The sequence below is a fragment of the Mustela putorius genome, unplaced genomic scaffold (assembly GCF_011764305.1).
Source record: "Mustela putorius furo isolate JIRA1106 unplaced genomic scaffold, ASM1176430v1.1 tig00004007_pilon_pilon_pilon, whole genome shotgun sequence".
NCBI classification, from domain to species: domain Eukaryota; kingdom Metazoa; phylum Chordata; class Mammalia; order Carnivora; family Mustelidae; genus Mustela; species Mustela putorius.
Window position 1 is genome coordinate 13,530,949 of NW_025422145.1, and position 24,976 is coordinate 13,555,924.

Below are 24,976 nucleotides of genomic sequence, written 5' to 3' on the forward strand. Positions count from 1 at the left end.
TCCGGGGCCAGGCTTGGCTAAGTGCAGATCCTGCTCAGGCTGGGAACAGCCGCTTGTCCTCCCCCTCCCCTAGAAATCTAATTTTAAGTGGTCTCTATTTCCGGAGCGATGAGGAAGACCTGAGGGTAGCGCATATCATCTGAGGCCCAGAGCATCGGGACTATACACAGCGCCAGGAAGGAGCCTGCAGCTCCCGGTGCTCCTCCCGGGCACCCGGCTTCGGAAGGCGCAGGGAGACAAGCATCACAGCTGGGCCCTTCCAACATCAGGACTGCATCATCCAAAATGGGCGGGGCCTACTTTTATCTGCTGTGCAGACCCACAGACAAGGGGGAGTTTCATAAATAAGTCCTCATTTGTGAGTCGAGGTAAATGTCCATGAAGCAGAACTGAGAGAGGGAGAACGCTGCTTCTTTTGCTGGACTCTTCAGTAACTGTGCAGAACAGCCAAGGTTCTTTTCAGAATAGTTTCTTCTTTCTGAAAGATCTGTGAGTACCAGAACAACTGGGGACTATCCTCATAGTTGAAGACTATTATCACGTGGGCACAACTGTTTCGTAATTTAAACAGAAACAGCCAATAAAAAAAATCTAAATTTAAGGGGCGCCTGGGTAGCTCAGTGGGTTAAGCCGCTGCCTTCGGCTCAGGTCATGATCTCAGGGTCCTGGGATCGAGTCCCACATCGGGCTCTCTGCTCAGCAGGGGGCCTGCTTCCCTTCCTCTCTCTGTGATCTCTTCCCTTCCTCTCTCCTACTGTGATCTCTCTCTGTCAAATAAATAAATAAAATCTTTAAAAAAAAAATCTAAATTTAAAATGTAAGGGGAGGCGCCTGTGTGGCTCAGTCAGTTAGGTGTCTGCCTTCTGCTCGGGGCATGATCCTAGGATCCTGGGATCGAGCCCTGCATCAGGCTCCCTGCTCCCTCTGCCCCTCCCCATTTGAGCGCGCATGCTCAGGCTCACTCACTCTCAAATAAATAAACAGAATCTTAAATACATACATATATATATATATAAATACATACAACTATATATATATATTTGTTCCCCATGTGTGTATATATATACACATGTGGAACAAAAAGTTAACACTGATTAAAACCAAGTTGGGAACATAGGTGAGCTATAAAACTTCATGTTCTTCTTTATATTTTGTGACATTTCATGAATGTAAAAAGAGAAAAGGGAAACAGGTTTCGCATGAGGTTTCTCCCCAGAGGCCAGTCAAGAAGGCCCTGGCCATCTGCAGGGCGCGCTGCTACCCAGGCCGCCCCCGAGCCTGCGCAAGCCCCCGGCCCCATCACAGCCACGTGGGGCTCCCACCTCCGCAAAGCGGCTACTCTGAACCTTCACTTCTTTGCTTGAAAAGGAAAAAAACACCACAAGATAGGCACAACTGGCTCAGGTAGCAAACAGAGGTGCTGACTGAAACGGAGACCAAGAACCTGGAGGCTCACAGGTCTGGGGCTGTGCCTCCAGCAGGGGTCAAGGCTGTGCTGTATTATGCATTGTTTTAAATAACAGAGAAATAGTAAAGGTCATTAAATGTTTCCCGAAAGGTCTGAAGAGACATTGATACTGACACTTTCAAACGAAGGGAGAGCAAAGCTTCCAAGATCGTGCTGACGGGATACAGGATGCAGGATGAAATCTGTCGATGACTGGTTAGGGTAAAAACTAACTGCATCAAACCCCAAACCAGACCAAGAACAGAAAGACCAATAAACAGATGCCTTTTACAGCTTTCGTCTTCAAAAATCATGGCGTAGGGATCTCACCCATGTGACTCACCTGGTGGTAGGCGGCCCCAAATCACCCTCGCAACCAGAGTCGAGACCCTTGCCTGGGGAAGACCACCACCCAGGTCACGGGGTCCCCTAGCTCCAAGCCCTGAGGAAAGGCAGCCTTCCCAAGGAAAATATACTCATTGAGGAAACAGCAGCAGCAGGTACTCACTGTGGAAAAAGAGCCTTCACCAAGAATTTTCCCAAATTTGAAGTCTTCAGGCCGTTTCTTCCGAGGCTGTGGCGGTGGCTGGGCGGTGTGCTGCAGGGAGCTCGCACTCGGGCGGGGCGCAGCTGCGGTGCTGTCCATGGTAGGGCCCTGTCTGCTGCCGCCGCTTGGAATGCCAGGGGCCGTGCTGGACTCAGTCTGGGTCCTCACCATTGATGGGGACGGGCAAGCACATAACACCACGCTGGACTGAATAGGAACGGTGTCGTACTGGTGGACACAGGAAAGAGGGGTAAGATTCACAGTGGCTCACTTTTCCTACATGTATGAACTGAAGTGGTAACACTGTTGAAATACGAACACCAAGTACAGGGCAAGGCATCTGATGTTCTACCACAGGGTTCAGGCCACTGCTCTCCTGCAATCCCTTCCCTGCTCAAATCCCAGCCCCCACTCCCTGTTCCGTGTGCCCAGCAACCCCACCATCCAGATCCTATCCGCCCTCACTCTCCTCCATCAGCACCCAGTGACTCTCCCTCCAACCAGCCCCTGCCATGGCCAGTTGGGTCTTCCCATCACGTCCCAACCTCAGTGCCCCCAGCAGCCAGCCCCAGCCCCCAGAGGAAGCCGGCCCGAACTCTGACCACAGCATCCCCACCCGGAGCTCCTCACCGACTCACCCACCCACACCTCATACAGGCTGGACACATGGAAGGTACTCAGTTAGGGCTTGAATACACAGACTGGCTTAAAACTGCACAATGAAACAGAATTTTAACCTAGCAGTGCTAGAGCACGGAAGCAGAACTTCATGGGAAGAGGACTCCAGGACTGTCAGCTGTACATGAAAGCTACAGCTGAGGGTGCCTGGGTGGCTCTGCCAGTTCAGTGCCGGACTCTTGAGCTCAGCTCAGATCAGGATCTCAGGGTCGTGAGTTTAAGCCTCATGTTGAGTCCTTACTGGGTGTGGGGCCTACTTCAAAAAGAAAGTTAGATTTGTTTAAATAAGCTTCTCAAAAAAGACAGCAGTGTGGGGCGCCTGGCTGGCTCCGTGGGTTAAGCCGCTGCCTTCAGCTCAGGTCATGATCTCAGGGTCCTGGGATCGAGTCCCGCATCGGGCTCTCTGCTCAGCAGGGAGCCTGCTTCCTCCTCTCTCTCTCTCTGCCTGCCTCTCTGCCTACTTGTGATCTCTCTCTGTCAAATAAATAAATAAAATCTTTAAAAAAAAAAAAAAAAAGACAGCAGTGGAGTAACTGGTTAACACCTGGGAAACTACCTGTTCTAGAACCCAGTGGCTCACTCCAACCAAAGGTACCTCCAGGCCAGGTAGAGTTTCTGGTTTTTAAATTATTTAAACAAATTCAAAATTTAGCAAATTTTATTTTTTTTTTAAAGATTTTATTTATTTATTTGACAGAGAGAAAGTACAAGTATGCAGAGAGGAAGGCAGAGAGAGGGAGATGCAGGCTCCCTGACGAGCAGAGAACCTGATGCGGGGCTCGATCCCAGGACACTGAGATCATGACCTGAGCCAAAGGCAGATGCTTTAACCCACTAAGCCACCAAGGCACCCCCAAAATTTAACAAATTTTAAAACTTATTCCATGGATCTCTACTAACTCCCCGGCTGGCTTCTTTGCAGAAATTGTAAGCCGGTCCTAAAATTCACATGGGACACAGAACAAACAAGCTCAGAAATGAACAAAGCTGAACCAGCTTACCCACACGACCTTAGAAACAAAGCTACAGTAACCAGAACAGGGTGGTCATGCAGAGAGGAGTGGAGAAGAGTTTAGGAGAGGAGGCCTAGATGTCTACAATCTTCTTATATTTGAGAAGGGCACCATGACCCTTAGTGAGTAGGAACATTCTTTTCAACAAACGCATAGCCACATACAAAAAGAATGAAGTCGAATGCCTTTCCTGTATCATATACAAAACCTAGCTCAAGTTTACCAAAAATATACACGTAAAAACGAAAACTATAAAACTTTTAGAAGAAAATATATGAGTAAATCCTCCTGACCTTAGCAATACCTTCTTAGATATGAGACCAAAAGCACAAACAACAAAAAGAAAAAACAAAACAAAACAAAACCACGGATCAAAGGGACTTCACCAAAATTAAAAACTTCTGTGCTTCAAAATCACCATCAAGAAAGTTAAAAGATGGGGGACGCCTGGGTGGCTCAGTGGGTTAAGCTTCTGCCTTTGGCTCAGGTCATGATCTCAGGGTCCTGGGATAGAGCCCCGCATCAGGCTCTCTGCTTAGCAGGGAGCCTGCTTCCTCCTCTCTCTCCACCTGCCTCTCTGCCTACTTGTGATCTCTGTCAAATAAATAAATTAATTAAAAAAAAAAATCTTTTTTTTTTTTTTTTTAAAGAGAAAGTGAAAAGATGGGGTGGCTCACTGGGTTAAGCCACTGCCTTTGACTCAGGTCATGATCTCAAGGTCCTGAGATCCAGCCCCAGATCAGGCTCCCTGCTTAGAGGAGAGCCTGCTTCTTCCTCTCAGTCTGCTGCTCTGCCTACTTGTGCTCTCTTTCTATGTCAAATAAATAAATAAAATAATTTTAAAAATAGTAAAGTGAAAAAACAATCTACGGAAGAGAAGAAAGTATGTGCAAATCATGCATCTGCTAAGGGACTTGTATGCAGACGACATAGAGCTCTTACAACCCAATTAAAACACACACAAACTCACTCACACACACTTAAAAACCAGGCAAGGGATCTGAATAAACATTTCTCTGAAAAGATAGACAAATGGCCAATAAGCACATGAAGAGATGCCCAACAGCACCATCACTATGGAAACGCACATCAGAGCCGTGAGGAGATTCCTCCTGACACCCACGAGGGTGCCAGCATCACACAACAGACAGTAACAATTGCTGGTGAGGCTGCGGGGAAGTCGGGACCTCCAGGCTGGGCATGTGACCTGGCGCCGTGGTTTTCGGCAGACAGTCTGGCAGTTCCTCAGGAGGCAACAGGCACCACGAAAGCAAGGAATTCTCAGCCTAGGTGTGCACCCGGAGACAGGCAAACCTATGTCCACAGGAAACTTGTACGAAAATGCTGACAGCAGCAGGACACCTAATGGCCAAAAGGTGAACACAACCCAGATGTCCACCAACAGATAAATGGATGAACAAACGCAGTCCAGCCGTGAAAACTGAGTACTGTTCAGCTATGAAGAGGAAACACTGGTACATGCTATGACTTAAATGAACGTGGGAGACACCATGCTCCATCAAAAGGGCCAGACACAACAGGCCACGCACTGTGGGATCCCATGCCCGTGAGCTGTCCAGAGGAGGCAGACCCACAGACAGAAAGCAGATGGGTGGTCTGGTCATCAGGGGCTGGGGGCAGGACACAGGGTGGGGGGCGGTCTGCTAATGGGTCTTGGGTTTCTTTGTAGGGTCTTGAAAATGCTCTGGAACTAGATCGTGATGATGGCTCTATGATGCTGTGAACACACTAAAACCCACTGAATTATTTAAATAGGTGAACTGTACAGTCCACAAACTGCATCTCAATAAACTGCTAAAACAGCTGTATCACATATGACTGCATTCAGTTATATACAAGAGCTCATTCAAATTTATTTATAAACCATCAAGACTTTAGATGAAGAAATGGACAGCAGAAAGGCACCAAAAAAACTCAAGCCACCAAGAGATGAAAACGTGCAAGGTGGTGGCGCCTGGGTGGCTCAGTGGGTTAAAGCCTCTGCCTTCGGCTCAGGTCATGATCCCAGGGTTCTGGGATCGAGCCCCACATCGGGCTCTCTGCTCACCAGGGAGCCTGCTTTCTCTTCTCTCTCTGCCTGCCTGCCTCTCTGCCTACTTGTGATCTCTGTCTGTCAAATAAATAAATAAAATCTTAAAAAAAAAAAAAAAAAAAACGTGCAAGGTATCCAAAGACACCTTAAAGAGACCAGAGATGGCACTGGATGTTTGCGATTATGGGAGAGGATGGAGGACAGACAGATACATAGTAATGACAATTAAATATGTTCACCACACACAGAAACACCAAAAGCTGGCAAAGCCACAATAATACAAGGCACCTCTCTACCTGCGGCTGGCATCACGAACCCATGATGCTGGTACCAGGTCTTCTGGAAAGCAATGTGGTAATGTGTGAACGCAATGACGGAACAGTTGCCAGTGAGACACAAAGAAATACTACAAAGGTGGGAGAAGAAAAGAGGAGAAATTTAGGTGGGCATTAAGAAAGGGTTAGACACAGGGGCGCGGAGGTGGCTCAATGGGTTATGCCTCTGCCTTTGGCTGAGGTCATGATCTCAGGGTTCTGGGATTGAGCCCCGCATTAGGCTCTCTGCTCAGCAGGGAGCCTGCTTCTCCCACCCCTCTCTCTGCCCGCGCCTCTGCCTACTTGCGATCTCTGTGTCAAATAAAATCTTAAAAAATAATAAAAATAATAAAAACGAAGGATTAGATGGGGCACCTAGGTGGCTCAGTCACTTAAGCGCCTGCCTTCAGTTCAGGTTGTGATCTCGGAGTCCTGGGATCGAGCCCTGCATCGGGCTCTCTGCTCAGCACGGAGCCTGCTTCTCCCTCTCCCTCTGCCCATCCATCTTGCTCGTACTTGGTCTCTCTCTCAAATAAATAAATAAATAAAATCTTGGAGAAAAGAAAAAAAGAATGAGATAGCCTTAAAGTTAAATCAGAAATACATACACACTCACCCATAAGCAGGAAGACTGCCCTTCCCAGCTCTGACTCTGGAGTGTTCCAGCAGTGACATCACGAGCCTACCCACAGCCAGACTGTTGGAGAACTCCATGAAATGAACCCAGAGCGTCCAGACTGCTTCGAACAGCACTCCCCATGAAAAGAACTCAGGAAAACACACACACACACACACACACACACACACACACACACACAGACAACACAGGGCAGCAGTTAACTCCATGTCTTAGAACAGAAAAAAGAGAATACAGTACCAGAATCCCTTGCTATGTCTGAAAAGGAGAAGGCCTTTGTAGGAGAAAAGAGTGGGGAAATGGCCTACAGGGACTGTCACTAGCCAAGCTGTGATCCTGCAAACCCTGAAAAGAGATCAGCCAGTACAGCTAATGAGAATAAGCCCAAACGGGTCCTGAGTCTGTAAGGGTGCACACAGGTGATAAGAAGTCTGTCACTACTCTAATTATAAAAGCAGGCTAATTACAATGGAACATTTCATTTTATAAATCTGAGTAACTAAGGGACTGGTCATACAGAGCTCTGTTTCTTATATTGTTTGTTCATAAAGGATAGACATTTCCTCTCCATTTAAACAGGGAAAGGAGACACACAGGAAACTGAAGAAACCAGAGTCCTGCAGAAAGCGTGCCACACACAGGAAGGACAGGCGGGCCTGGTAGCCAGGGTGACAGCTCAGCCACCACAAGAGGAGAGCCAAAGGACAAACTCATCCTGAGATGCACTAAACACACCAAGTCAAAAACCAATGTAAAGAGAACATGTTGTGCCCCAACACGATGAGGGCAGAGGCAGAGAAGGCAGCAGCGGGTGGCAAGAAGAGGCAGGAGACCGGGCAGCACCCACAGTGCTGCCTGAGCCCCTCTCCCTGCAGCAGGCCAGCCCGGGAAGCCTGACTCAGACAGGGTCAGCTCTGAAGACACACTATGCCCAGCCAAGGAATCCCCATCAACGCCGGGGGTGCACCACGTATAGGTCTGCGGAGAGCATCCAAGCTGCAGGCAAGGAGCAGGCCTACCTCGGACATACTGGGGGTTCGATTTCAGACCATGGCAAGAGAGTGACTGTCACAAGAAAGTGAGTCAAACGAAATTCCTGGTTTCCCAGTACATATAAAATTATGTGTATGCTCTACCATGGTCTATTAAGCATCCAGTAGTATTATGTCAAAAAAAACAACGTCCATGCCTTAAATAAAAAATACTTTATTGCTAAAAAATGCTAACCATCAGGAAACCTAGCTAGCTCGACTGCCGGACCATGAGTTCAAGCCCCACACTGGGTGCACAGAGCTTACTTTAAAAAGAGAGAGAGAGAGAGAAAGAGCGCGCGCGCACTATCTTCTGAGCTTTTAGGAAGTTGTAATCACTAATCACGTATCACCACAACAAAAATGGTAATAATGAGAAAGTTTGAAATGCTGTGAGAATTACCAAAATGTGACGGAGACACACAAAGTGAGCAAATGCCATTGGAAAAAGGCACTGACAGACTTACTCAGGGTTGTCACAAACTTCCAATTCGTTACAAACACAGCACAGCACCAGTGAGAGGGAATAAGGAGGAGCTGCGCTGTGACCAGCGCGAAGACATGACCCAACACCCAGTCCCAGTGAACATGTGGAGAATGACTGACTGGGTAAAAACACCTAAGAGAATCTGAGTTTTTAAATGAAGCACACAGCACAAATGCGACCAAAGGGACAGGTCCTCCAGCGGGACTGCGAGCCCAAGTGCACCCTTTATTTATGGAAAGTGGCCGGGTTCTTGAACACCCTACGGCTCACACATTTCACAACACTCCACCGCACACACAGAGGGTACCAAGGGTTGGACCAAGCTGTGCCCTAACGGTTTGTTCCTTTATAAGAAAGCTTGCAACTCAACAGAAGCATAATCAGATCCAGTAACTTCCCGCCAGAGATGAGCAGCAACTTCTCTGCTCTCGGGGACAGTTCAGTGGGGAAGAGTCAGTGTGCAGGCAAAGGTCCAGCAGGAACCGTGACAGGCCTGGACTGTCCTCGTAAGTCAGGCCAGATACACAGCCAGGGAGGGCTATGCACACAGAGCCCTGGGCACTCATGGGACTCCTGGACACAACTAAGGATACCTGCTTGCTGGACCTCCAGGGTCATCCCAGGTGTAGACCCCTCAGGCCCAGGGCTGAGGAGGACACACACAAGGGAAGGGAAGTGGGAAGGAGCCAGCACTTCCAACAGCACAGTCCCGGGCATGACAGTGGTGCTGTGAACTAACCTGGCCACAGGCCCCCATGGGGTAAAGGAGGGGAGAGTGAGGCCTGTCTCTGTCGCCCCTACCCCCACCCCTGCACCTATCCCAGCAGTGTGTAAATCAGATCAACATGACCTCACCTCAGTCCACATGTATGCCCAGCCTCCTGGCAAGCATGCCTCAAGAAGACAACACGACACCGTGACACACACCGCTTTTAATTCAAAACCAACAAGAGAAATGCTGACCAAAAAACCCCCTGAAACATGAAGTTAATAAAGACCGACATTAGGACCGGCTGATTCCTGAAAATGTTAATTATGCGTGAACAAGATTCCGGACTCAATGACAGTTCCAGCAAAGGCACTGACATATATCTTCATGTGGACGGGTTGGCACAGGTGGGGGACAGCCCATGGCTTCTTCGAGGTGGGCAGAACCTCAGGACTGGGATGTGTGGCAGGAGACATCCAAGAGCAGTGAAGAGTTTGCCAAAGGTCAGCCACAAGGCCTGAGGCGGCCGCACACTGCAGGAAGCAGCTGTCCATGGCCACAGACAGCAAGAGGGCACTGAGGACCGGGACAACCCCCACCCAGCAAACTGGCTGCAGTGAGGACAAAGAAGCCTGATATCAAACACTCCGCAAGGGACACTAAGAAGGAGGCTGGCTGCAGGAGCACTTACCGAGAAAAGCTGCCTTCAGCACTGACATCCTGACTGCAAACTGCCCAACACCAACAGCAGACCCCCAGAACGATGACCAGGCATGTCTGGTGAGACTCTGGTTTATAAGCACGTGCTCCCGAGAGCTTTCTCTCATCAAAGTGATGTATGTGGCTGTTAAAAGGTCTCCAGGAGAGATCTCCAAGTAGAGCACTGCCCCCTGAGAGGTCCCCCTAGGCAGGGCAGCCCGTGGTACATGCCTCTGCCTATTCCCAGGCTCTGGGGCACACTGGAAACTAATGGGTCGGGTTTTTGTTTTTTCTAAGATTATTTTTAAATTTATTTTTGTGGGACACCTGGGTGGCTCTGTTGGTTGGGCATCAGCCTACTCTGCCTACTTGTGCTCTGTCAAATAAATAAATTTTTTAAAGGATTTTATTTTTTTATTTGATACAGAGAGAGATTACAAGTAGGCAGAGAGGCAGGCAGAGAGAGGGGGAAGCAGGTTCCCTACTGAGCAAAGAGCCCAATGTGGGGCTTGGTCCCAGGACCCTGAGATCATGACCTGAGCCAAAGGCAGAAGCTCAACCCACTGAGCCACTCAGGCACCCCAATAAATAAATATTTTTTAAAAATAAGTAAAATTTATTTTTTGCAAGAGAGGGCAAGCACAGGCTCGAGTGAATGCACACAAGCAGGGGGAGAAGCTGACATCCTGCTGTGCAGGGATCCCTAAGTGGGACTTGATCCCAGGATCCCAGGATCATGACCTGAGCGGAAGACAGATGCTTAACTGATTGAGCCGCCGGGCGCCCTAATGGGCTGTTACGGTGGACGCAGACCTGACCCAACAGACCCTGTGTCACGGAGCAGCGTGTGGCCTGCTGCTGCTGTGGAAGAAGTAAGGCATCATGCTGGAGACGTCCGCTCCCATCCTCTCCGCCACTAGTCTGCAAGTAAAGGCCGTACGTACCACAGAACAAGCCCAGGCCACCTGAGCAGGTGTGAGAGGAAACTGCGGTTCGAAGGTCAGGCGGTGTGCATATTCGCCAGAAGTGGCAGAGAGCTGCCGGTGGAGGTGTGCAGCAGCCACTCTCCCTGCACACCCACAGTGCCCGGGGGCCCGCGGTGCATCCACTCACCGGATGAGGGGCCTCCAAGTCTGAGGCTGCGGCAGCCCAGGGCCAAGCACATCTGATCGGCCCACACATGCTACCAAAGCCCCTTCCCCAAATGAGAGCCTGCTCCCTAGCCAGGAGCACTGAGTGTGAGAACAGCTCCATCTCTTGGCTGCCCCAAAGTGGGGCTCATCCTGGGAGTCACCAGGGCCACAAGGAAGCACAGCCCGCTACGGGGGAGCCGACCACTGTGAGCCCCCGGTCTGAGGAACTCTGCAGCCACTGACACATCTTCTATTCCAGTGGTTCTCAAGTGGGGTGGTTCTGCCCCCAGGGGACCCTCACAGTGTCCAGAGACTTTCCGGGGGAGAGAGAAAGTGGTGCTGCCTCTGGTAGGTAGGCACAGAGATGCTATAAACACCCCACAACGAACAGGACGGCCCCGTAACAGAGAACAATCAGGTCTGAGCGACCACAGTTCCTGGGGGAGTCCCTGCTCTATTCTGGTAGACCCCATGCTCCCTTCCCCAGGAAAAACCCCACCAAGTGTTCAGTGACCACCCCCCCCCGAAAGCATGTAGCCCTCGGGGGAGGCCCCCGTGGGCCCTTGGAGCAGAAGGGAGAAGTAAAACCACCAGGAGCTGGAAACCATGGAGAGCGACAGGTGTACCCAGCCTGAAAAAAGCAAAAACCCTAATGCCACGTTTGGGGAACAAGAAACCCCCATGACCTAAGCAGTGTACACGGCAGTGCTGACGAGGCTTCGTAGTAAAGCCTCGCAGCCAGGGGTGTGGCTTCACACTCAGTAACACCAGACTGGGGCAGAAGAAAGCACACGGCCAGTGTGCTCCCAGCCCTCCTGGCCCAGTGGCAGTGCAGGGACTCAGGGCAAGTGGCTGGCTCGGAACTGGAAGAGATGGACTGGAGGGAGCGGCCCATGGGCATGTGGGGAGTAACACCCCACTCTCAGCAGCCAGACCCACATTCAACCTTCAAGAGGGTAAGAACGGCAATCCAACAAAGATGCCCGACTCTGAAATACCTCCACACAACCCCCGGCTCTCGGGAAAGCAGTCAGCAACTCCCAGGGCAGCTGCAAGGCCTGGGCTGGGGAACCACAGAGGCACGAGCTCTGGCTTTCTCATTCAGTTTCTCCAGGACTCTGGGCTCTACTGGCCAACACACAGGTTTTGGCTGGAACTCTGTTGACAACGCTGTTTCCAAATGCCAGCCTTTGACATTTCACTTGCTGTAACATTATACTCAATCATTTCTGTGATTTAAGATATTTTTTAAACTAATGAAATAAACTCTCAACTTGGAGCTGGAAAAGTAAAAACAGCTAGGAGCCCACTTTGATGGCCAGAGAGAACACCATTTACCCCACGGTAAAGCAGGCATATGCAAAATAACACATCCAGCCAGAACTGGCACACGAGGAGAGAAGCAGCTGAGCACGCCTGACCTGCAGCCTCTAAGCCTGTCCCAGAATGACCGCTCCCGCAGGGAAGCACCTCTCTTGGAAGGAGCCCCCTCCGCCCAGATAGCAGGTAAAGGGAGGGGCATAAGCATAGGACAATCCCGGACAACTGGGTGGCTCAGTTGATTAAGCATCAGCCTTCAGTTCAGGCCCTGATCCCAGGGTCCTGGGAGCCCCACATTGCGTTCCCTGCTCATCAGAGAGTCTGCTTCTCCATCTCCCTCTGTCCTTCCCCACACCCAGCTCGAGCTCACTCTCTCTCACAAATGAATAAACACACTTAAAAAAAAAGACTTAAGACAATCCCACACACATTATTCTTAGCACTGTACCCTGCAGGTGGTCTAGGACTGACATCTTGGGCAGAAAAACACTGTGTTCTGTATACGTCACAGAGACTGTCACGAGATAAAAGCTGAGACCTGGTCTTCCCCGCCTGTAAACACAAATGCACCTGCTACTCTTACCTTTCCTGGCAAGTCCTCCTTGCCCGAAAGCGCAAGTCCAGTAGGAGGCTGGAGGGCCTAAGGAAGGCTCCCCTTTAAGAGACCTGGGGCGCCTGGGTGGCTCATGGGTTAAGCCTTTGCCTTCAGTTCAGGTCATGATCCCACAATCCTGGGATCAAGTCCTGCATCCTGCTCCCCGCTCAGTGGGGAGTCTGCTTCTCCCTCTCCCTCTGACCCTGCTCCTTCTCTAATAAATAAATAAATAAAATCTTAAAAGAAAGAGAGAGGGCGCCTGGGTGGCTCAGTGGGTTAAAGTCTCTGTCTTCAGCTCAGGTCATGATCCCAGGATCCTGGAATCGAGTCCCGGATAGGCTCTCTGCTCAGTAGGGAGCCTACCTCCCCTTCTCTCTCGGCCTGCCTCTCTGCCTACTTGTGATCTCTGTCTGTGTCAACTAAATAAATAGAATCTTTAAATTTTTAAGTTAATTAGTAAGTAAGTTTTATCAGTTAATATCAACCAGTCAGTCACCTTACTGCAGTGCTGGCAGCTGGCTAAAACCATTAGCCGAGCTGCGCCCACCATGCCTGCTTTGGTTTGGTGGCTACTGAAGTGGACAGCTTGGCCATAGAAAGAAGAGAGAAACAGGGCACGGACTCCAAAGATGGAGACACAGGAGGGTGGTGAGTGGCCCTGAGGCCAGGCTGAGCAGGGGAGGGGAGAGGACATCAAGCGCCTCCACGCAAACCAGCAGGCAGCACACAGTCACCCCCTCCAACCTTTCATTCTCAGGCCCCACTGCCTATCCCCCGACCCCCCGGCTCAGCAGATTCTGTTGTTTGCCACAAATCAGAGCACATCCAGCAACCCCTGTCCACAGTCCTGGGGGTAAGGGAAGCTCCAAGACCTTGAACCCACCCAGTGCAGACAACTCGGGCTATTGGGGAGACTCTGGTAAGTCCCTTAAGTACACCTTCCTCTCCAAAGCCACGGGTTCTCTGTTACTTCATAGGAACACACATACTCATTTTGCCCATCCCCCCCCCTTTTAAAAGATTTTATTTACTGACAGAGCGAGTGTGTGTACATGGTGTGGTGCGCGGGGGGGAGGGGGGCAGAGGGAGAGGGACGAGCAGACTCCATGCTGCGCAGGGATCCAGACGCGAGGCACCATCTCACAACCCCAAGATCATGCTCTGAGCGGAAACCAAGAGCCGGACGTTCAACTGAATGTGCCGCCCAGGCGCCCTGCGCATCAGAGTTTCTTAAAGGAGGTAAATTAATTACATCATTAATCCGATTACTCAGAAAACATTACCACTGTGCTTACAAGGGTCCAGGGACATGGCCATAAGGCAGATGCGGTCCCTGCCCCTAGGAAGCTACATCCTTACAGGGTTATGGGCCTGATGTCATTTACAAAACTGGCTGGCCAAAGCTGGGAGGGTGGCCACGACAGAGATGGGCCAGAGCTGGAAGCACGAGGCAGCCAAAGCAGATCTCTGGCTGCCATGGGGCTGAAGCGTGAGCTGGCAGGAGGCGCAGCAGTGGGTGTCTCTCAGGTGCTGGCAGTGGTCTCGGGTGGAAGGCCGGGGTGCTGGTGGCTTAGACACAGCTGCATGGCAGGGAAGAAGTATTCACGTACAGAAAGTAAAATGTAATGACAGCTAATCATGCATCACACTTTTTCAAAGACTTATTTATTTTAGAGAAAGAGAGAGAAAAAGAGAGTGCACGCTTAGATGGGGGTAGGGGGGGAGAGAAGAGCAGAGTCTGATCCAGGCTAATTCCTTAACCCTGAGATCATGACCTGAGCCGAAACCAAGATCCAACTGCCTCACCGCCTTCCCCCAACCCCCAGTGCCCTGCATGCATCATATGTTTTAAAGTTTCACTTTCCTCTAATGTTTCAGATTCAAAATACAGCAGCTGTCACGAGTCAGAAAGAAAAGCGAGTCATTCTGAAATCAACATCCACGTGAGGTGTAGAAAGAACTCTGGATTTCTGAGATGGCAATAACAGATGCTATGAGACAGAGACACAGACGGACACCAGCTCTGCCATTACATGATTTACGTGAAATGCCAGAGCCGCACTGCAGCTTCCGCAATCTGAGGCAAACTAAGTCCCCTCAGGACCACTCTGCTCTACCCACCTGACATCAACAAATGTTCACTGAGGGCCTACTATGCGCCATGCACTGCCCTAAGTACTGGAGATACAACAAAGAAACAAGCCAAGTCCACTCCCTACACTCTGGGGCACCTGGGGGGCTCCGTGTCTGCCTTCTGCTCCGGTCACGATCTCAGGGTCCTGGGACTGAGCCCCGGGTCAGGCTCCCTGCTCAGTGAGGAGTCTGCTTCTCCCTCTCCCTCTGCCCCTCCCACATGCTCATGCTCTGTCAAATAAATAAATAAAATCTTTTTTTTTTTTTTTTAAAGAGTGGCTACATTCTACTATGGCACACAGACACTCCAAAAAACAAACAACAGGTAGTGTTAGTGTTGGACAATGATAACTACCATGAGAAAAGAACAGCCAGAAAGGAAGACAGTAGTATTTGAGGTAAGCAGTTGTAGGATGTGCAAATTTAAGCATAGAAGTCCTTACTGGGTAAGTGACATTGGAGCAAAAACCCAAGGAGATGGGGGAAAGCCCTAAAGAAATCTGGGGAGAGCCATCTCAGCAGAGGACTGGCCAGTGCAAAAGCCCTGAGGCAAAAGCACCTCTAGACTCAGCAGCCCAGTTGACCCAAAGTACAGGCCACCTCCAGACAGAACCCCTGGATGCCAGGCAGAGACCTCAGTGTCCCTGAAACACTCCTTCTGGGGTCACTTCTGGTAAGTTCTGGGTACCTCAAAGTGCAGGGGCAGGAGCCTGAGAAATGAGGCTGCCCAGAAGGGCCTAAGCATCTCCTGATCCAGACTGTGACGCTAGTCTAGCGCCAGCCGTATTGTCCTGAATCAGTCCAGGGTTCTGAGATGCTGGCCACCAGATCACTGCTGCTCTGGTGTCCCCTCTGCTCTAGCAATTATGGGCATAACCACACAGGAACCTCTCATGGGCAGCCTTCCTCCTTCATGGAATTCTGCAGTTTCCTTCCTGCCTCAGCCACCGCATGCCAGCCAAGCACGTCCATGCAAAACCAGCTCTTGGGGACACCTGGGTGGCTCAGTGGGTTAAAGCCTTCTGCCTTCAGCTCAGATCGTGGTCCCAGGGTCCTGGGATCAAGCCTCACATCGGGCTCTCTGCTCAGCAGGGAGCCTGCTTCCTCCTCTCTCTGCCTGCCTCGCTGCCTACTTGTGATCTCTGTCAAATAAATAAATAAAATCTTTAAAAAAAAATCAAAAAACAAAAAAACAGCTCTTGGGGCCCCTCCCTGATGAAGATGTTTTTAGGGTCAGACGGATGCTCGTCCTTGATTAATTTTCCTTCTGTAGTTAAGAAAGATAGTCACAGTGTGACTCTTTGAAGCATTTAAGCATCAACTGTGAAACAAAAAGCCTAAGAGAAAAGGCCCTCTTCCAGGTGAAAAGTCCAAATGCGTGTTATTATAGTTGTTACTCTTAACAGCTAATTTCTTTCAACATCTCAAGGTAGCATTCAAGCAGCATCAATAGCACGCACTGAGGCAGTCTGCCACAATCTGGGGGACACAGGCTGACTGGCAGCCCCACAGGGTGGGTTCTGGTCCTGAGACACCCCCTCCAGCTAGCCAGCACTCCGCCCTACAGAGGCACAGCCCAGGGATCCCAGGTGACCCAGGACCTGCCGGTGAGTCATTCCCTCCCAGCACAACCCAGTCAGCTTGCCACCCATCTGATGACCCAAAACTGCGATAAGTAAATAGTTCTGGTTACTCCATAGCTTCTGAAATTTAAATTTCTAGAGAAATTTCAAGTAACAAAATCCTAGTCATGCCTATCCCCCAAACCCATCCTCCCTAATCAAATGAAGCTGACCACAAGAGAAGTTCTCCAGAACACAGCCCACAGGGAGTTAGGATCGCTCGCCTTTCCCATACACACGCGCACACCCCAAATCCACGCCCCTTACACCCCAGGAAAGGCTGGGTGCTGCCACCTGCTCCACCAGCTTCACACGGTGGGCCAGCCTACATCAGTGCTGCTCCTGCCCCACCAGCACCGCCCCCACCAGCATGCCCAACCCCTACCGTTCCTCCCCCACTTCCCAGGACCAGCACCCCCACCCCGGAGCTCCCCTCCCTCAGAAGAAGATCCCCTTCTGCGTTTCTCCCTCCGACCTCCTGCGTGGCTGGTCAGGACAAGCTTCAGCAACTGCCTCACCACCGAGAAACGTGGCAGCTACCTCTGTGGCTGAGCTAGCTTGAGAACGAGGAAGGACAGCTGTTCTCAACTGAACCTGCCTCCAAGAATCAGTGTCACCAACTTCTGGCACCGTGAAGCCTCTGGAAAAGGGGTCACCATGTCCCCCCCAAGTCCTCTCAACATGACTCTCAATCTGTACAGATGAGTGTGCAGACAAGGAGTGCCACCTGCTGTGCTCACCTTACCTTTTCCGAATGGGGACCACAAGCTGCCCTTCACAAGAGCAACTCTGACAGGAAGCAAACATGAGTCTTAGCTGATTCCCAGGGGCACCTGGCGGCTCTGACGGTTAGGTGGCAGGCTCTTGATGTGAACCCCCATGCGGGACTCCATGTTGAGTGTGAAGTCCGCTTGAGGTTTCTCTCTCCCTCTGCCCCCCAACCGTGCGCATGCACAAGCACATGCTCTTAAATAAATCTTTTTTTTAAAGGTACAACATCTATGTATTTTTTAAAAGATTTACTTATTTATTTGTTTGTTTGTTTATTTGACAGACAGAGATCACAAGTAGGCAGAGAGGCAGGCAGAGAGAGAGGGAAGCAGGCTCCCTGCTGAGCAGAGAGCCCGATGCGGGGCTCGACCCAGGACCGCGAGATCATGACCTGAGCCGAAGGCAGAGGCTTTAACCTACTGAGCCACCCAGGCGCCCGGTTTATTTTTATTTTTTAAAGGTTTTATTTTTTAACTAATCTTTACACCCAACAAGAGACCCAAACCTACAACCCTGAGACCAAGAGCTACACGTCCCACCAGGTGAACCAGCCAGGCAGCCCTGGAAGTTTTTTTTTGAAAATACAGAGCCCCACGTTTGTAAAGCACACCTCAGTCAGTAATCAGTGGTGCCAAGATGGTCCTCACTGGGTGGGGTGGGGGTGGGTGGGGGCAGTGCAGGTCACAGGAAGCTACCGCCAGTGTCTGGGAAGAAGCCACAGTGACTCCCAGGGCTCCCAAGTCTGCAAAAGGGACAGGGGATGGGGTTCAAGCTGTAGAGGTGCTCTTGAGCCTTAAGTGGGTTTGAAGTGGTTTGAAGGTGGTACTTGGATGGGAAACTCATGGTTTCTCCTCTTTTGTTTGAAAAATGGTAACTTAAAACACTTCACAAGAAAAAGTGATTCATCCACTCATCCGCTACCACACAGTTCACTGAACACCTACTAGGAGCCCAATCCTACCTGTGCCCCCAGGACAAGGAGAAAAGGCAAGAGCACCTGGGTGGACAGCAGACTGCAAAGGAAGGAGATTTCCAGGAAGAGGACTGACTGGCAATTCTCAGATCCCTCCAGCTGCTTCTTTATCTGTGTCTTATCTTTATCTCTTCAGGAAGGATAAAAGGCAGGGGGCGCCTCGTTGGCTCAGTGGGTTAAGCCTCTGCCTTCGGCTCAGGTCCTGATCTCAGGGTCCTGGGATGGAGTCTCTGACCAGCTCTCTGCTCAGCAGGGAGCCTGCTTCCCCTGCTCTGTCTGCTGCTCTGCCTACTTGTGCTCTTGGGCTCGCTCTCCGTCAAATAAATAAACTCTTTTTAAAAAAAAAAAAAAGGAAAGATAAAATGCAAATTAAGCAAGGATTTCAAAGAAGGGCCTTGGGGAGTCTGAGGCTGGACTCAGGCAGGGGGATGAAAGTCTTTCACCTTGAGGGGAAGGCGGTGTCCCTGCCAGAGCCCAGGATTCAGCACTCTGGGCCTACACCCTCAATATCTGAGCAATGCAAGTAGCTTCTTTAAATACATCTTGGCTCCCGAGGGTTTTTACATTTCTACAAACATGCTGAGGAAGAACCTAATTCCGTGAAAACACAAAAATAAATATCCAAGCTCTCTCTCTCTCTCTTTTTTTTTTTTAATATCCAAACTCTTAATCATTAGTTACTAAGCTGTCTAAATCTTCGCATCTGAACTAGGAGTCTGGGCCTCGGACAGACAGACAAGTTACACGCAGGAGTGGAGAAGCCCCAGCATGAACTGCTAACTTGCACTGCACAGGTTCAGATCTCAGCTCTGCTCCTCGCTGGCCGTGTGACCTTGAACAAGTTTGTCAGTCACCTCTCAGTGGTTCACACTGTCCACCTCATAGTCAGGGATGAGGAGAACCACAGCTCCCAGCTTGCTGTAAGGATTTTTTTTTTCTTTTTTTAAGACTTATTTGAGAGAGAGTGCAGGAACAGGAGGGACAGAGGGAAAGGAAGAGAATCTTAGGAGCGCAGAGCCTGACACGGGGCTCGATCCCACCACCCCAAGATGATGACCTGGGCAGAAACCAAGAGCTGGGCAAAGCTCGGCTGCGGCATTCAGGCGCCCCGTGCCGCAAGGGTTTACTGAGTTAATCCGTGCACAGCGCACCAGCCGGCCTGCTCAGAGGACGCGCACTAGAGGCACTTCCACGACTAAACACAGAAGACACAAAAAGGTTTCCCGTCCAAAGGTCATTAGATCATAAAATAAGCCTTCCGAGGCAAAAAATAAAGCCCATCCCCTTCCCAAATATGGCTGCCAAGTCTGAATGAACAGCATCAACTACACACTGCATTAGGAGGCCCGATGCTAACTCTGAGGCAGATAAAACGATACTGGAAGGCTGAGCCTTCCCAGCCACCAGGAGAGAAACCACCATCAAAATCAGGCCCTTCTTTTGGGGCGCCTGGGTGGCTCAGTGGGTTAAGCCGCTGCCTTCGGCTCAGGTCATGGTCCCAGGGTCCTGGGATCGAGTCCCGTATCGGGCTCTCTGCTCAGCAGGGAGCCTGCTTCCCCCTCTCTCTCTCTGCCTGCCTCTCTGTCTACTTGTGATCTCTGTCTGTCAAATAAACAAATAAAAAAAAAAAAAAAAAAAATCAGGCCCTTCTATGCTTAAGATGCAGCCTCACAGCTTACGGCTCCAGCCAGCAACCTCTCCTTGGGACAGGATCTCAAACTCAAAATGCTAAGTGCTCTTCAAATGCTGCCTGGGCCGAGTGTGCTCTGGAGCTCTGAAACCCCCAGAGACAGGCACAGTCGACATGCCACACCGTGGGAACACTCCCTTCGAGGGGGACAAGCTGCCCCCAATCCAGCCAGCTCTTCCCCAAAGGAGCATTGCTTTCATTCAACGGGGCTCCCTGGCAAAGAACACTTCCGTAAGAACCCGCTACACCTCGACAGCCTCCACAAAGCTAGGCCCAGCAACCACTGCTGCCTCCCCCCACTCCCGACTCCCAGCACAAGGACTGCAGTGGAGTACCAAAACCTAAGACCCAAGTTCTAGATGTGTGACTTAGCTGAAACCAGGGGTAACCATGGGTCAGCCACACTCTCTGAACCGTAATTTACTCTTCTATAAAATGAGGCTGATAACACTGACCCAGACCTTGAGGCTGCTGAGTGCCTTCAAGAGACAAGGGCAGGAAGCACCCTGGGAGGTGTGGGGGGTGTGGGGGCTCCCGGGACAGACTGTAGGGCAGACCACGCGTGGCTCCAACCGCGCATGGCTCCGGCCTCAGGTGGCGGGAGGGCACTCTCAGCCCGGTGCCTGTCTGCCTGAGCTCCTACCACACACCGGGCCACACGCTCTATGGGCCGCACAGGTCTTCAGCCGCAGCAGTCAGGGAGCTGCTCACACAAGACAAGTGGCCACCAGTGCTCCGGAGCAGCACCACACACAGCAAAGCGCAGGGGCCACTAACCAGCGCACAGCCTTGTGCACCAGCCGAGCTCCAGGGGTCAGCGGGCTGGATTCAGAGGAAGACCAGAGGAAGACTGCTCCCCCTGTTCCCCAGAAGGGGGTGCAGAAAGGGCAAGAAGGAGGGGAGAAGCATTCAGTGGGTGATCCCAGAGGATGCCACTTCACCTGTCTTCCCACTCTGTCCCCCAGCAAGAAGCAGATGAGGCAGGCGGCAGAACACAAGGTCAGGGCGGTCTGAGGTCTAGTCCACAGGCTTGACAGATGGCAGCCCTCAGCAGACACTGTCTCCGAACTTTACTAACCTGCATCCTCAACGTTACTGTGGCTGTACGTCACCACACATGCAAGCGCGCGCACACACTATGATACGCTGCTGAAGTACCGTCTTGTGTGGACACAGCAGCTCTGCTTCCTGAATTTTGGAAATCCCTAAAAGTAATCTTCACACACTATTAAGTTAATTAACATGAACATCAGGGTGCCAGTTACCCCTGGACCGCAGGGGATAAGATTACAATCAGGAGGGTCACTCCGAGGGCTCCTAAGAACTTAGCAAAACCCTATGTTTAATGCAGGGTGGTGGGCACATGTGAATCTGTTTATGTGTTCATTCTTGAAATTCTCCATGAAATTATATACACCCGTTACAGATACAACTTTACCACCGCTGAAAATAAAATTAATGAAATGCCATTTTGTTCTCTACTTCTAAAAATAATGAACATGCTTCCTCTCAACATTTTACACATACATTTTACACATACTATCATGGTCAGTCCTCAAAACAACTCTCAACATCCACCCCCCACCTTTTTTTTTTTTCAAGATGCAGACACCAACACACAAGGCAGGTCCCTGCCCACCGCTGAAAATAAAATTAATGAAATGCCATTTTGTTCTCTACTTCTAAAAATAATGAACATGCTTCCTCTCAACATTTTACACATACTATCATGGTCAGTCCTCAAAACAACTCTCAACATCCACCCCCCACCTTTTTTTTTTTCAAGATGCAGACACCAACACACAAGGCAGGTCCCTGCCCATAGTCCCCCACCCAGCAGTGAAGCCACATTCAAACTCCACCCCAGTTGGCAGAGGGTGTCTCAGATGCTCCTGTTCCATATCAGGGAGATAAGGAAGTAGTGGGGGCACTAACCAGACCTTTTGAACTTCCAGGTTCACCAGCTCACTCACTCAACAAGGACTCCGACATGTGATAACAGTACTTCCTAACTAGGTGAGTGAGCTAGTTATCTTTCAGACACAGATCCTCTGAGTGGGCCGCCTACCACTGGGGGCCCAGCGTGGAATTCCTATTTCTGCTTTTCAAGCCTGTCATCCCGGAGCTATACCAGAAAAATTGCAACATTTCAAAGACAATTAATCCATATACTTCAGATTTCATTTCACAGCCAAATAACCTTGGACAAAATCTAGAATGAATATGCATTAAAAGCTTTACTAAGTAAAATCTATTATTAGATAGAAAACAAAAACAACACACTCTTGTCTTCTGTTTTGCTAAAATTAGTAATTTAACATATTAAAGTTGACAACTAAGAAAGACTGGGTTTCTAATCTAAAACCACATTAATTATACACCACTTAAATACGAACCTCTCACTGGGAATTAAATTCATTCAGCAAACGTTTCCCCCCACAACTTAGCCTGGAAATCTCAGTGATACCTAACTCGAATCAAAAGGTTACCTCGTGAAGCACTGAGGCCACAGATATTGAGCGGTTTCCTGTCAGACCCAGGAGAGCCAAAGCCTGGGGGCCTCCTCTTTCCCATTCTCTGGTTCCTGACCCCAGTTCCTTAGGGGAAACCTCCCACAGCCTCCAGAAGTCAAAACTTAAAATCTAAAGCACATGGGCGCTTCCAATAAAATGAGGCCTGGGTGGCTCAGTGGGTTAAGCCGCTGCCTTCGGCTCAGGTCATGATCTCAGGGTCTTCGGATCGAGTCCCGCATCAGGCTCTCTGCTCAGCGGGGAGCCTGCTTCCTCCTCTCTCTCTCTGCCTGCCTCTCTGCCTACTTGTAATCTCTCTCTGCCAAATAAATAAATAAATCTTCAAAAAAAAAAAATTAGGTCCTTTCTCTGAGGTTCTAGCCCTATTATCCCCTCCTCTACCCTCCACAACTTCCTCCCTCTCCTCCAGTGCTCTCTGCTGGGCTGGGGCCCCTCAGTGCTTCCCACACACGTGCTACAGCTGCTCCCATTACATCCCCCTCCCCGATACTAACTCACTAACTGTGCCCTCTCCTCCTCCTGTGTCCTTCAACCTCATTGTGGACAGCGCTGCATCCTTGCGACCTCGAGGCTCCCGTACCCGCACGGAAACATCTCCCAGAGCAAGGCGCAAGGTTTTTTTCTTTTCTTTTCTTTCCTTTTTTTTTTTTAAAAAGTTTATTTATTTATTTATTTATTTAACAGACAGATCACAAGTAGGCAGAGAGGCAAGGCAGGCAGAGAGAGAGGAGGAAGCAGGCTCCACACTGAGCAGAGAGCCCGATGCGGGGCTCGATCCCAGGACCCTGAGACCATGACCTGAGCCGAAGGCAGAGGCTTTAACCCACTGAGCCATCCAGGTGCCCCAAGGCGCAAGGTTCTTGAGAGCGGTAAAGGGACCTATGGGAACTTCCCACGGTTCCTTAAAATGTCCTGGTCTTGTTTATCTTCCATCAGAGTTCCCCACACATAAACACAATCACAGTGGTATCGGTAACTGTTCTCGCAACCCTAACAGATTAGCCTGTAAGGAAAAGGCCAGATTAATGTGGTCAGACGTTTGATTTTTAATCCTCTCAAAGTTCTTGCTCCTTGAAATAGGAAAAAACAAAAACACCAGCCCCCAGAATGTAACTGGCCACAGGAATAAATGTCATCTGGCAGGAACACCTCTCCAGCAGCAGACACATGCGTGGTTTGCAACAGCAAAGAGAATCAGCGATTTCTTACTGCGGATGCCACCTCTCCGGACACCTGAAAAGGCACCATTGGCAGCTGCTCTCCCTTCCTGGGCTCCCTAGCTACAAATCCTGAATAAAGAGTTTCTTACTGGGAACAGTAATAGCCAACTGAGACACACAGAAAGACTGTCCCAGTGTTAACGGCTAACTCCCACAGCAGAACTTCACGACACCATCAGCATGCAGAGAAAGATCCATTTTGTCTAGCATGACATTCACTCACACCTCCTCCCAAAAAACAATTAAGAGACAGAAAAGGAAAATGAACATAGGAAGGGCGGACAGGCAGGTCTGTTTTGGGCCTTAGCCTTCAGGCAGGTCAGAGCCCAGAGGCCCACCTGCCCACTGCCAGGTGCCACCACGATCACTTTATCCAGACTGTTCTCCCCTTACACCTGTGCCCCGTTCTTTCTTCCTATCAATTCCTACCTTTGTAACAGTACCATAGGTGCTGTAGTTACATGGAAAGTAGGTGGGAGAGGCAAATGTGTACACGGGAGGAAAAATAAACCAAATTCACAATTTTCTGGAGATGCTTACCTTCTGAGTTCCAGCCTAGACAAAACTCCAAACTCTGCTCAGAGTTCAATCTCAAAGCCCCAAATAACAGCTCACAGGTTCTTCTGTGACTCAAGATGAAGGCCTTCAAACAATGAACAACTGTAGCTTCACAAGAAAAGGAAGAAGCTAAAAGAGAACGAATCAAAGCCAGCTGCATACTTTCACAAAGGCCAGGTGACATAACTCCAGCCTCCTGCCTGCAAAGAAAGGAGGAAAGGACTGGGCACAGAGGACCTGAGCAGACTGTGGCAAATGTCCACTGGATCATCAGCAGCAAATACTCCAGAGGGACACGGGCCTGGCTCTGAGTAGAAACCAGTTCTAGCAAGGAGTCTGGGTTCACTCTGCACCTGCAGACATCTCGGTCCCGTGGTATCCCAAGAGTGTCTGTGCTGGCAGAAAGCAGTCAGAAACAGGCAGGCACCTGGATCTCATGCCAGTTCTGACCCAGTCTCTAAGTTAGAAGCCCTCCAAGTCCCAGGTATCTTTATCTGGAACTCAGGAGGACCCAAGAAGGTAAGCATGAAGGTCCCTTCCAAAATGGAAATACCGAGGTCGTCCTAGGACAAAACAACCGGTTTCAGAGAGCAGAGCAGGGCCATGGGCCTAATTTCAATCAATAAGAACTAATTCTGTTTCACCTCACCAGGGCTAAGTCACATGGACCCCTGACAGGATGCCCTCAAGTCACCCCACCTCTGTGGGATGCTTCCTGAGCCCCAAACCCCAGTGTCATTGCCAAAAAATATCCAACAAACCCAAAATAAGGGACAATCTTCCAAACACCTGACCAGTACTTTTCATGAAAAGCA

At 50.1% G+C, this 24,976-nt stretch overlaps 1 protein-coding gene across 3 annotated transcripts in view; it reads right to left on the reverse strand.

The window, feature by feature from the left end:
• The window catches only part of PDPK1 (3-phosphoinositide dependent protein kinase 1), an 80,459-nt gene that overhangs the window by 41,136 nt on the left and 14,347 nt on the right, over positions 1–24,976 (reverse strand). For all 3 annotated transcript variants that reach the window (XM_013055220.2, XM_045072002.1, XM_045072001.1), the window contains exon 2: positions 1,956–2,222. In XM_013055220.2, coding sequence (XP_012910674.1) covers positions 1,956–2,165 — 210 coding nt within the window. In that variant the 5' untranslated portion in view covers positions 2,166–2,222. The remainder of the gene's footprint in view (positions 1–1,955; positions 2,223–24,976) is intronic.